We start from the raw sequence: 12645 nt of genomic DNA, 5'->3' as shown, positions 1-12645 counted from the left end.
CTCTGCCTGGCAATACAGAGATGCCCTCTTGGATCCCAGTCTTCTGGGCTGATAGGCTGTGTTATATCGCTGCCAAATGGGCTATAAATTAATATACCATAGGAAGCATATGGAGTGAAATGGAATGCAGCGTGTATCGGTTCAACAAAAGGTTCTCCATCTTTAAAGGAGATATGTGATATGGAATTTTACAGCTGAAGGAGAAATGTCACAGAGCATTGATAAGAGTGCGATGAACTTTCTTCCCCCCCCCCCTCCCTCTCCCCCGAACGAGCTGCCATTATCAGGTTCTGGGGAGCAAAATGCATCATTTATAACCCAGGGCCCACGCTATTATCTCCGGGCGAGACACTTGTTTTAAAAGACTGAAGGACCTCCCTCCCACCTCTCCCCTTCCTTCCCCCCCTTCCCCCCCTACCTTCAGCCCGCCTTCTCCTCCACCCACGCCGAGGGTGCTCTGCGTTGGGTGCTAGCTCTGGCCTAGTCACCCTGCCCGACAGCGGGGGGAGGGAGCGAAAGTTTAAGAAAATGTCTGCCGCAGAGCAACTTTCCAGGGCCAGTGCATGGGCTTGGCAGCAGGAGGAGGGATGGCAGGGTGGGTGGTGGAGGGGTGGGCAGTTGGGGAGTAACCGCCATACAGGTCAGCCTTGTTTTCAGCCGATGGGCTGCTTGGGGGCGGGGGGGGGGGGGGGGGGGGGGGCGGGGGGGAAGACAAGCCAAAAGGATTAGGGCATTTTAGCAGTGACATTTAACACCCTGAGAATGGGGAGCCCCTGGATGCTGGGTCACAGGGTTGAGATTCCTTTTTTATTAAAAGAGCCCTCCTCCTTTTTCCTAATTCAATCGAGCTGGAAAGCCATGCTTGCTAAAAGGGCCCAGCTATAAAGATATTGGTGGGACAATAGAACTGCAGTGCTTATGAGAATCACCAAGGGGTTGGACGGATAACCTCCACTGAGCAGTAGCAAGCTAATTTATGACAACATTTGTTGCAAACGTGGCGCTATTATACATAATCAACAAGGGTGTCATTGAAAAAGGGGAAAATATACTAGATGTCAAGCGCTTTGTCACACATACAATCACAGAGAAGTTGCCAGCAAACGCACTGACAACAATCAGAGACATCCATCTTTCGGAGAGTGCTGCAATTTTTATTGATAGAGTGCAACAATAAAAGGGAAAACTTCAAGAATGATTGTTCTCTGGCAGAGATACCTCCGATATCAACGACATCTAGAGGACAGAGCCTTCCTCCTCTTTGTATATCAATACTTTGGATGTTGTTTTTTGAGGAAACTCAACGGAAAAGAGAAAGAAATCATTTATAGGACAACTCTATCCGTCAGAATGAATGAGGAATTGATGATTTGTTCATTGGCAATGTACACACGTACAAGAGTGATGGCGATAGAGGTAGAAGGCTTTGGTTTGTCAAAGGGAGATGCTTGAATGTTTGTACACATGCGTACTACATGTTATGGGGTAGTATAAAATCGGTCACCTCAGGGGCTATATATATTTGACAGGAATGTACGAATGTAATGTGACATTATTTCAATCTGTAAATAAAGTATCAGAGAAAATAATAACCAAGTCAAAAATATAGACATAAATAAGTTATAGCACCCACTGATACTTGTATATTTTGAAATTTTTGAGTAAATTTAGAAAGGTTTTTCAAAGTACCCCTGAAATACCTCCCAAGTCAATTACTTTAACTTCTCCTGGGTAACAGGGAATTCTGCCTCCTTTTTTTTCTCCTTCTCCGGGTGACCTAGTTGTCTTTTGTGAGCAGGTTTTAGCCTGAGCAGTATGACAGTCAACAGATAAGATGGATTAAGCTCTTTCTCATCCAGTTTTGATGTGAACAGCGTAAAAGCGGGTTAAATCATAGGGAGTTTCAGGAGTATTTTTTAAATGCCTGGAGATAGTGCGATAACGCAGCTAAACCTAAGTCTTGGCCTGGGAAGGTCAAGGCGCAGGTCCCTGGGAGCAGCTACCCGGTGATGAGGCATAGCGCTCTCGTCTGTCTGGGAGCGGGGCTCGCCACAGTAGCCGAGCCCTCCTCTCATCACATGGAGAAAAGATACAAGGAGCGGTGAAACAAGATCCAGTGAGTCGCACTGCAGGCTGCATCAAAGAACGACGCTCCCTGCCGTGCGTGCGTGTGTGTGTGTGTGTGTAGGTATTTATGCCTCTCACACTCACACATTCATGCCCATGCATGCACATGCTCACACACACACACACACACACACACACACACACACACACACACACACACACACACACATTGATTCAATATGCAGCTGGCTTACTGTATGAAATTCATGTGGTGCATACATAACAACAAGTGGAGACATATGTGGAGCAGTGCTTGTCTTCCTTGTGTGTTTGTTTGTGTGCATGTACAGTATGCCTTTGCTGAGCTCTCCCGCACGAGTAGCTGCTCCTGTAATTATGCTTTGATTATTAGTGTGCAACAAAATAAAAACGGCAATTAACCTGTCGATGCCATGGAAAATAGAAAATAATTATGACACCGACAAATAAATCTGTTAATGATGCAACATTTTCAGAAAATTATATTCGGGAAATATGATTTATTTAACGAGAACCTGAGCACATGCATGCTTAATATGGGAACTGACAGCCATGCAGTCATGTGACACGGCTCAGCCAATCCTGCATCCATTTTAATCTTAAGTCCCACAGTGATAGAAGCGCTTGAATGTTAGAAAAGGTGAAGAGGCAGCCGATTAAACTGAAAAAAACAAACATAATTCAAAATGTTACACGGGTCATATGTTGGATGTATTAAGCTTCAATATCACATGTCACATCGGTTCAACAAGGAAGACAGAGCTTTGATTCAAGGTATTTTTTTTTAAAGGGAACATATTTAGACACATTTTGTGGACGTCTATTCCCTGACTGCTCCTCATGTCTGTGACAGGGGAGAGTAATCCTATACACAGGCTGCTATTGTGGAGGGAAAAACTAGCCTCCTTCACTGGCATAGACCAAATGCACCTCTCTCTCTCTCTCTCTCTCTCTCTCTCTCTCTCTCTCTCTCTCTCTCTCTCTCTCTCTCTCTCTCTCTCTGTCCTAATCTGTAAACGACTTAAAGGAGCCTTATCTCCAGGCTCTTCTGCTTCATTTCATGCTTGATTTACTTTAATTTGTCTGATAGGGCACAAGGATTTGGAAATGGCCCATCTTTCGGTGGAAAATGTTCTGATTTTTCTTCTGCATTGTTATGTGGAGGTTTTTGACTTCTCTCTCTACCTCTCTCTCTCTCCCTCTCTCTCTCTCTCTCTCTCACACTCTTTTCTTCTCCATCTCTATCTGTCTCCTGCACTCCCTCCTTCCCTCATCTCTCTCTCTCTCTCTCTCTCTCTCTCTCTCTCTCTCTCTCTCTCTCTCTCTCTCTCTCTCTCTTTCCATTCCTTGAGAAGGGGGGAGAATCTTGCTCCAGTGCAACAGTCTGTTTGAATGCATTTAGATTCAAGCTAACACAGCAGAAACACGTTTTTTTTCTCTCCCCCCGGTTGCGGTGTGATTCTGTGATGGGCGACGGCAACACTGGAGTAATGTTAGCTTTTCTCCACTGCCGTTGGGCACGGTGCAGCCGGGTGCTTCAGACCACAAAGATCTTATGTTTAAGTTAAGAAGCGACTGGCCCTCCACTTCTGCAAGTGGGTGAGCTGATAAAGTTGCTCCACAATGAGGGATGGGGGCGAGGGAAGGAAGGGGGGACGGGGACGGAGTGGGGGGGGCAGCATGTCTACACAAGCCTACAGTTCTTCTTTCTTTTTTTTTTGACTGATGCTGCGTGGAACTCAAGTGGTTCGGTGGCTGTCTGGCTGGCTACTACCCCCCCCCCCCATGTCTATTTACTGAATGAATGGCAGAGGAATCGTATCTCCCTTCCTCCGTTCCACCACAGATGAGCCAACCAGATGCCACCATCACCAGTGGACAATTAAATAGTACAAGACAAAGGAGGGGATGAAGGCCAAGGTACCACTCACTAGTGCTACTGGTTCTGCATGTATAGAGACGTCAGATGTATAGAGATAGCATCGTACTGGCATGTTGGACAAAACTGCTATGGCCAATCACATACAAGTATGTGGCCACAAATTGCAATCTGTCGTTTCAAAAATGCCTACATTGAGGTACTGTACTAAACAAAGACAGGTCTTTATTTCCAAATCGTCAAGCGGAAAAAAGGGAAAAGAAGGAGGAGTAATTAATCTCCAAGTCTAGGTAGACTGATCCTTCAAAAAAAAGCCACCACAACATGTGTTTATAATTTGGAATGGTCTGTTAAACAATAAGATCACACGATTTTCTTTAAATGAGTTACAACTTCTTCGTCTTCCCACGCGGGTACATGCAGAGTCAGTAACCCCCTCCTCCATACACCACGTGCATACATAAACAGTGGCGCACACACACACACACACACACACACACTGGAGGAAACAGGGGGACCATTGAAATTCATCTCACAGGCTGAATTTACTTAACTGCGGGTCTGTGCATGGTGATAAACGGAGTGATGATCCAGCAACAAGTCTTTATCCATGCTTTGCTTTAATTAACAGCGGCTTGTTTGTTGAAAAGATGATTAATATGCCAATGAAAATTGCATAATTGAATACCACAACACTCACACAATCAGCGAGGAACATGCCATTTTTTATTAACTCTGTATTATCATTATTATTACTATTATTTGGGATTTTAATTTGGTTGACAAGCGGGCCCTCCCACTGCCACGACCCAGAAAAAAATAGGGGAGTTGATTTTGGTGTGTGTGTGTGTGTGTGTGTGTGTGTGTGGGCGGAGGGAGGGGGGGGTGGAGGTGGTTAGGCTGGTCTCCCACATCAATATATTTTATTACACCAGGGCAAGTGTCTTTATATTTCTCTCTCTGTGTATCTTTGTCTTTAACTCCCTCTCCCTGTCGCTCTCTCCTTTTATGCGTCAACATTGTTAAATATAAAAATCATCACGGAAGGACTTTCCAAACTGGATTAAAGTAAAATATTACATTACACCAGAATATCAAATCAAGCGTTATCTGAGAACTTCCAATGTCCCAATTCGTAAAAACCAAAAAAATCCCAAATTCATGCATGGGAACCAGCTATGAAGCAAGTGACTTTGTAGTAAAACACACACGCACAAAGTGTGTCACAAAGAAAAATCATTCCATGTTCACGTTTGAGTTTCAGTCGAGTAATTCTGAGTTTCCCCACCGCCATGCTTATCCCCTTGGAGAAGTTGCCTGAACGTCTCCATGTTAATGCTAAATACACACATCACACATTCAGCCAATTACAGCGATCCCTCTTAGAAAAAACAGCGACAGAGCCGCGCTGCAGTGCCTGCGAGGGTAAGCATCGCAGAACAAACATTTTGCGGGTGCTAAAGAAAGACACGTTGGGTGTCAAGTCCCCCGGGGGCGGAAACACTACCACCGACTGCGTTTTAAATCGCCGTCATATTTAGCATCAGCTTCCGCCTTTATTTTCCCCCCTAAACTGAGTTCCTTAGATGGCTCTCATTGTGGCCCAGAAGAAACCACAATAAAGAATGCCACCGTGAGCTCTGCAAAGTGGACACAAATTCTATTGAGATGTAGAGAAAAATGGTTCCATCCGAATTATCTCATTAACGTTATTCTTACGATGCCACAGCCCCTCAAACCCACAACCCCAAAGAAAAAAACGGAACGGGGCGTAGAGGAATTTTCCATAGACGATAAGACCAGTGATTGCATTTTTCCCTATTTTAGATTATATAACTAACAACCATGAAGTTGTACAATAAAGCCTCTTAGTATTGCGGATCAGTGGCTAAATTTGCATCAAGGCGATACAGCATAGGAGTAGAGTGATTTGTCTAATCTCTCTTGTTGCATACTGCATCATTATAGTCACACACTGTGAATTCATGTGGAAGTACGGGTGATGGCGGAGAGGGGTGGGGGGATGGTTAGGGTCTTGTGTGCACAGGTAAATATTATGCATATGAGCGCATACCCCCTTACCCACCACGTGCAAACAAACACACACATACACACACACACACGCACGCATATACACACACGCAAACACACGCACAAAAACAGACACACACACTTAAACCAACACACCACCATGCCAGATTCTCAGAAAGTAGAGAATATAGGTTTATTAGTAAAGACACAGTCTACTAATAGCTCTCCTTGATTGCAGTTTTACATTACTAAGGACCGGGAAACGAGCGACAGACTTTTATCATTGCATGCGCTATCAGCAATCTCTGTGTCATTCATGTTGTGTGTGTGACTTGTCAGAAGACTTTGACTAAACCCCTGGAGGACGGAGATAAAAAACGTCCTTTGTAAGGCAGCATTCGCCATGATGTACGTCCAAATTCCTTGATTACAAGACGCAGGGAAAGGGGAAAAAAAGCTGGGGGGGGGAAAAACATATGAAAGCCGGCAGTGAAAGTTTTCAGTTTGCTGATATAACAGTCAAGTGCGTCTATAAGTCTACTTAAAACGCTTAGGTATCAGTGGAGACAGCTGCGACATCCCCGTCTTACCATGCCGTACACTATCAAACCTTTCATTCCATTCCCAAGCTACATTTCCGGTTGACAAAAGCCCACGCCCCCCCTCCCCCCTCTCCGGAAGCCTCCTGAAGGACTCATCTACATCCTAATATTTCCAATCCAATTTAACTGCGGCAGCCGGAGTGGTCTGTGCAGCAGTTTACCAATCTCTGCTTTCCAAGACTCTGTGTGCTCAAGGCTTGAGGGGTTCAATCAATGGTGCTTTGATCTCGGCTGGAACCATAATTATTTAACATTGTTACAAGGATTTCTCTAATCCATCCTACCATTAAATCCCTTTTACACCCTCATCTTCTGCCGCCTAATCTGCATCTGGGCGCGCCGTTTGTCTCTCTGCTTCATTTTGTCGTGCCCCCCCCTCCCCAGCCACCACCCCCACCCCCCCCCCCCCCCTCTCTTCGATCCCTGACTTCATAATGGACTTGGGGTGTTGGAGTTGGAAATGTTTACTGAGTGCAACCGGACTTAAGAAACTTCTGTCCAAAAAGAAATGTGAATAATTATTGCGTGGGGAAATGGAAAATAAAAAAAAATAAAAACTTGTTTTTGGGGTAAATTCACTTTGAGTGAAGGCAAAATTAAAATGTCCAAGACAAACGTAAAATCTGAAACTTTTGCAACACCAAATGCTTCATATGCAGTCGAACACTAGAATAGCATCTAGTCTCAATTTCAGAAAACTGCAACTGAAGAACAACAATTCAGCTGCACAGCATTTATTTGAGTTGAAGTGGTGTTGGATCTAAAAGTTCCAGGTGACTATTTTCTAAAAGGTTTTAGTTCTGTGTCCGTTTTTGCAAATATCTGTGTTTCACCATGATACAAATAGCAGCACAATCAACCCAAAACATTTGTGGCGGCACCTGCCACCGTATCGGGGCCATCTGGTCGTCGGATTCCCCTCGCATCACATATGTGCATTGTGTGCATGGTGATTGTTTTTCTGAGGGCTGGGAGGAGAAGGAGGTTCATCCCAGACATACTTTTGGTTTGGCTTCCCTTCAGCACCAAAACCCCCAAAGTGTAGGTGCGTTTAAGTTAAGCCACATTTATGTCCATTTGATGCCCACGTTAAAAGGCTTTAGATGAATAGGAAGGAAATGGGGAATCGGGGGTGGGATGGGGGGGGGAGGGGGGGAGTGGCTCTGCTTGTGGCCAACTGTCAGGTACCAATGCCGAGAACCACTCCTTCAGTTGACCCCTGCCTGGCTGTGGCTCAGTGCCCAGCTGGCACAGAGCGAGAGAGAGAGAGAGCGCGCGCGAGAGAGAGAGAGAGCGAGAGAGAGAGAGAGATAGATTGTGTGCGGACTGGGCCATGCCCATGGGGTAATGGCCAAGCGAGGAGATTTGTGGACAAGGCAATCACGCGTCAATTCTGCCATTTTTTTTGTCCCTTTGTGGGTTACTGTGCTATTTGGAATTTCCTAAAACACATGGTTGCGGTTATGTATTGGCTTTTATAAAATAGCACATGACACAAATCCAAAGTTATATTGAATTTGTTCACTGTGTATGAAATTGAAGTTAGGCCTAATGAGTCTAACAAACAAATCAAAATGAAAATATTCAGACTTTTTTTTGCAGGAATAAATGAAAACAGTGACAACCACACTGCTCTCAGTGAACCCTGACTTCTTTATGAGTTTGATACGGGGTGTGGTTTACATGAGCAGCCATTTAGATAAGGCTGAGAACAAGTTCATTAGCAGAGTTAGCTAGCAGACGCCCACCATTCCCAATTAGCCTAGAGGAGACACAGTAAGATGGAGAGAGAGAGAGAGAGAGAGAGAGAGAGAGAGAGAGGGGGGGGGGGAAGAGACATAGATCGCTATCGCTGCTAGTCTGTGGAAATGAATCAGAAATGGCTTTGCATGCTATCGCCAGTATCACCGGCTGATTGTGAAACAACCGTAACGAGAAATGAACATGTAATGGAAGATCAACGCGCAGATTTGCTTAAGGACATACTTCTCAAGAAAGAATAGAAAGAGAGAGAGAGAGCTAGAGAGACAGAGAGAGAGAGAGAGGAAAGGAGAGAGGGTGATGAAGAGACACAAACTCGCTGGGTGTTCCACATCAGAGACCTGGTACTGTACGACAGAAGAGAATAGCGCCGCTATCAGATTAATAGCGACTCATATTCTCTGCTGTCTCAGGGCGGGGGGAATATCAAGGGAACAGGAGCAACCACAGACGTGGTGCTTGAGATGACTTGCTAAAGTGAAAGATGAAGTACAAGGGGTGGGGGGGGGGGGGGGGTGGGGGTGTGGGGGGCTGGAAAAAAAGGAGTTCAATTATGGGATGTAGATTGTACAAGTCTTTTGTTGTTACGCAGCAAAAGGGAAACGCTATGGAGGTGCTTCAGTGGAATCACCAAAGCAGGTGGGTTTGTTCAGAGTTAGCCCACCTCATTAAAGCACTTCAGTCCCCTTTTTTAAATGTAATGGCCATCACACTTCCTATTCAGATGCATGCACGCAGTGATTAACAATTATCTGTTGGGGATCCTAATCGCACCTGCTTAAACTTAAGCCAAAGAATAACAAAGAACTTTAGAATGTGGCACTATCTGAACATTTACAAAGAGATTAAAGGGTAGACTGTCTCAAACTAAATAAATTTGCTTTTAATCGGCGTGAACAGCAAGTCATGTCATTTCGAACGATCCTATCTGATTGTCTGATTCTCTGCTTTATTCAAATTATAACATGCCCATCTGACTTTTTCAGTACAATGGGAAAAATTAAAAAGGGAAATGACCTTTCATGGCCGCCATGATGGGGGAGTGAATGACATTATTGTGCAGCAAGATTTCATTTCTGCCCAATCTCCGCGGCCTATTGAGCGAGGGGAAGTACATGTGCACCACGGTAACTTTGTCCTGCTAATTGCTTGCTGTGTCACCGAGCTGATGAGGAAACACATAACGGATGAAATATTGACTGTGAGCAGCAACATGTTGGGGGTTCCGGTTTTTTGAGGATGGTGGGGAAACTAGCTAGTTTGCCATCGGTAAAAGTGCATGTTCGATCTCCACAGAACGGTTTGAACGGATGAAAAAGGGTTACTTATTTTGGGTTGGGTCAGAGGGACTGACCGTGTATAAGAAGATGTTAGATAAAAAAACAACAATGAATGTTTCTTAAACGCTCAAAGCCACTGGAGTTAGCGGCGGTGTTGTAGATAAGCATCAAGTACTTAACCAAACCATTAAATTGTTATCCTGTCGCACATCAGATCTCCCGTGGTTTCCTGAACAAACATATTCTGTATTTTCTCTCTCTCTCTCTCTCTCTCTCTCTCTCTCTCTCTCTCTCTCTCTCTCTCTCTCTCTCTCTCCCCATGTCTCTCTTCCTCTCTGTCTCTTCCTCTCTCTCCCCATGTGTGTGTCTCTCTCTCTCTCTCTCTTCCTCTCCTGCCAGTCCAGCAGTATGTTCTGAGCCGTTAATGCTCGTTGGGACGACTAAGAAGCGGTGGAAGGGAGCATAATTACAGTCAGTCATAGATGTCGTGGGAGTGCATCCATCCCCTCTTTTCAAAGCCCTATTTTTAAGCTCAGCATTTTCTCGCCCAAAGAGGGCCGTTTTACCGTGCAGCGCCTTCCCTCCGCCACGGCCCCCATAGTTCTGAGCTGACCCCCTCAGCCCTGTCTCCTGGCAGATCACAGTGATGCTTTATTACTGTCGTCCCTGCGCTCTTATCTTTAGCCAGCAATGCTCATTTCCTTCCCCAGATTTAAATGCAAATGTGAAATTTAATGATAAATGCATTATCTGATAGGTGCGATAACACTGATTCACTGTCAGTATAAAATACACGCCCCGGGGGGCTTCGGAGCTAGCTAGCACAACTTGCCCAAATCCACTTTTTTTTTCCTCCCCCCTGCTTGCTCTCTTTCTTTTTCTCTTTTTCTCTTTTTTTGTAAATGCATGTACCTGCAGTAAATTCTCGAGGTCATTTGATGCATTCAAAGGGGTTATATTTTTCTGTGTTCAGCAGTGGTGGGTGCAGGCGAAATGTAATTGTTGCCAACTGATCTTTTTCAAGGCAGTATCTACCACTTTGATGAGGTGACTTTTAATAAAAGATATGTTCCTTACTGTCACTGAATCCAACCGAGGGTTTTTTCCGGCAAGAAAACTCACTTTATTTTCTGTCCTTTATCTATTAATAACAGCAATAGTAAAAGAAGGATGCAAAACATATCATCATTTTATATTCAATATAATAAAAAAGATAGATGGTAATAGATAAGAAAAATGGGTGGTTAACACAAGACATGTGCTTACCAAGATGTGGTAAGCACACTCCTTCCTCCAAAGAATTGCATCCTAGTTGTATGAAATCATCTCCTGGGCTCATTTTATTTTACACTTTAATATTGCGAGACTATTATCTTGGTATGATCAGTGGTTTGATCGGATTAACTGATTTGATCGGCATTTGGAATCAAAGACACGTCAGATTTAAGATAATGGATGGCGATGGAAAAATGGTTGTGGTGCATGTGTGGTAGAAAGCCAAAGGCATGTTAAAATAAACACATGAAGCTATATTCTGCCACCAGGTGATGTGACGGAGAGAGACTCACTTGGTCCATCCCAGTCCTCTGGCCCGGCTGGGGGGAGCCTGGTCTTCTCACTCTGCGTGTCCATCTCTGAGTCGCCCGCCTCTCGATTGGCATCTCCCTCTCCTGCAGAGCAATAGAAGTATTTTAGCGTTGAGCAAAAGCCTGATTCAATGCTCAGAAACCTCATTTAATTTTGTATTGCAGTCTGCAAAATATTGCATAGAGGTGTTTGGATACAGGGGGAAAAGAGGTGAAAAGGAATGTAAAGCCAAGTTTGATAAATCACACATGAACATTCAATTGTGTTTACTGTAGTTAAACAGCACTATGAAATCTGTTATCAGCTATTGACAAGTCTGTGAGTGGACGTATGGGTATGTGTGTGTGTGTGTGTGTGTGTGTGTGTGTGTGTGTGTGTGTGTGTGTGTGGGCACGTAATTGTGTGTGTTTGTAAGGTCTATGAGCTCACCGGGTCCAGCTGCACACTTTTAAGTAAAGGAGTTCCCATGAGGGCTAACAGGAACAGGAGGAAGGCCCATGGACCAGGAAGGAAAGCAACGTGTGGGAGAGAGACTGCTATTTATTACTGTTTGATCTATGGTGGAGCTAGCCAAAATCTGTGCTATAGGATGCAGAGCAGATTTACAGTGTTGCCCGCTTACAAAGAACCATGCCAGCGGTGTGGGGTATTGGGGTATCTCATCATGACATGTAAATACTTCAAGACCTTGCTTTAAAAGAGCATCTCCTTCAACGCTGCTGCACAACGCAACACAAGCAGTTAAACGTATTGACATACATTTAATTGAAACTAAATCAAGTAAAAAACATTTCAGGTTCAGGCTTTGCTTTCAGAAGTTCTTACGGACCACAGATCAGGGCTAAAAGGGTAGTGTTCTAGGTAGGAGGAGCTGACACAGCCCTAGCTCATACCTCACGCCGTCTTTCTAACCCCTGGGCACCTTTAATGTGCTGGGAGGGCGTCTAGTTGTGTGCGGGAGGGACACTTCTGTCACTTTTGTGACTATCGTTTTTTCGCATCCCTTTGATGTGGCAAAATCCAATAGAGAACGCCAGGGGCAAGTCTGGCTTAGCACAATGGATGATCACACCACCGCAGACGGCTTTTGTCACATGCTCCAGAAGATAGGGATACGTATAGAGTATCGTCATGTTCCTTCAACGTTAAGGGAAAAAAAGGGTGTTATTACATTGCGCGGTATAGCTAGGGTTTGCAGCTTACCACCACCACCACCACCACCACTGAACGACATTCTTCTGTGTTTTATGTCACCCCGCTTCCTGTGACAACGTCCGCAGGACCCACATACTACAACGACTTCACCAGCCTTTGTCCGCTCAAGTTCATCTTACCATCAAGCACGCACACAAACCTGTGTGTTTACGCTTTTGCCCTAAAGACATTTAAAGACACGATG

The 12645-nt window shown here is 44.7% G+C and overlaps 1 protein-coding gene across 1 annotated transcript in view; it reads right to left on the bottom strand.

The window, feature by feature from the left end:
* Positions 1-12645, bottom strand: part of zfpm2a (zinc finger protein, FOG family member 2a) — a gene marked incomplete at both ends in the record, with an annotated part of 105863 nt that overhangs the window by 54589 nt on the left and 38629 nt on the right. Inside the window, one exon of the mRNA XM_084471916.1 lies at positions 11201-11329. Coding sequence (XP_084328042.1) covers positions 11201-11329 — 129 coding nt within the window. The remainder of the gene's footprint in view (positions 1-11200; positions 11330-12645) is intronic.

The sequence above is a fragment of the Micromesistius poutassou genome, assembly GCF_964030765.1.
Source record: "Micromesistius poutassou genome assembly, chromosome: 8".
NCBI classification, from domain to species: domain Eukaryota; kingdom Metazoa; phylum Chordata; class Actinopteri; order Gadiformes; family Gadidae; genus Micromesistius; species Micromesistius poutassou.
The sequence above is the reverse complement of the archived record's forward strand: the minus strand, read 5'-3'. Positions and strand labels throughout refer to the sequence as shown.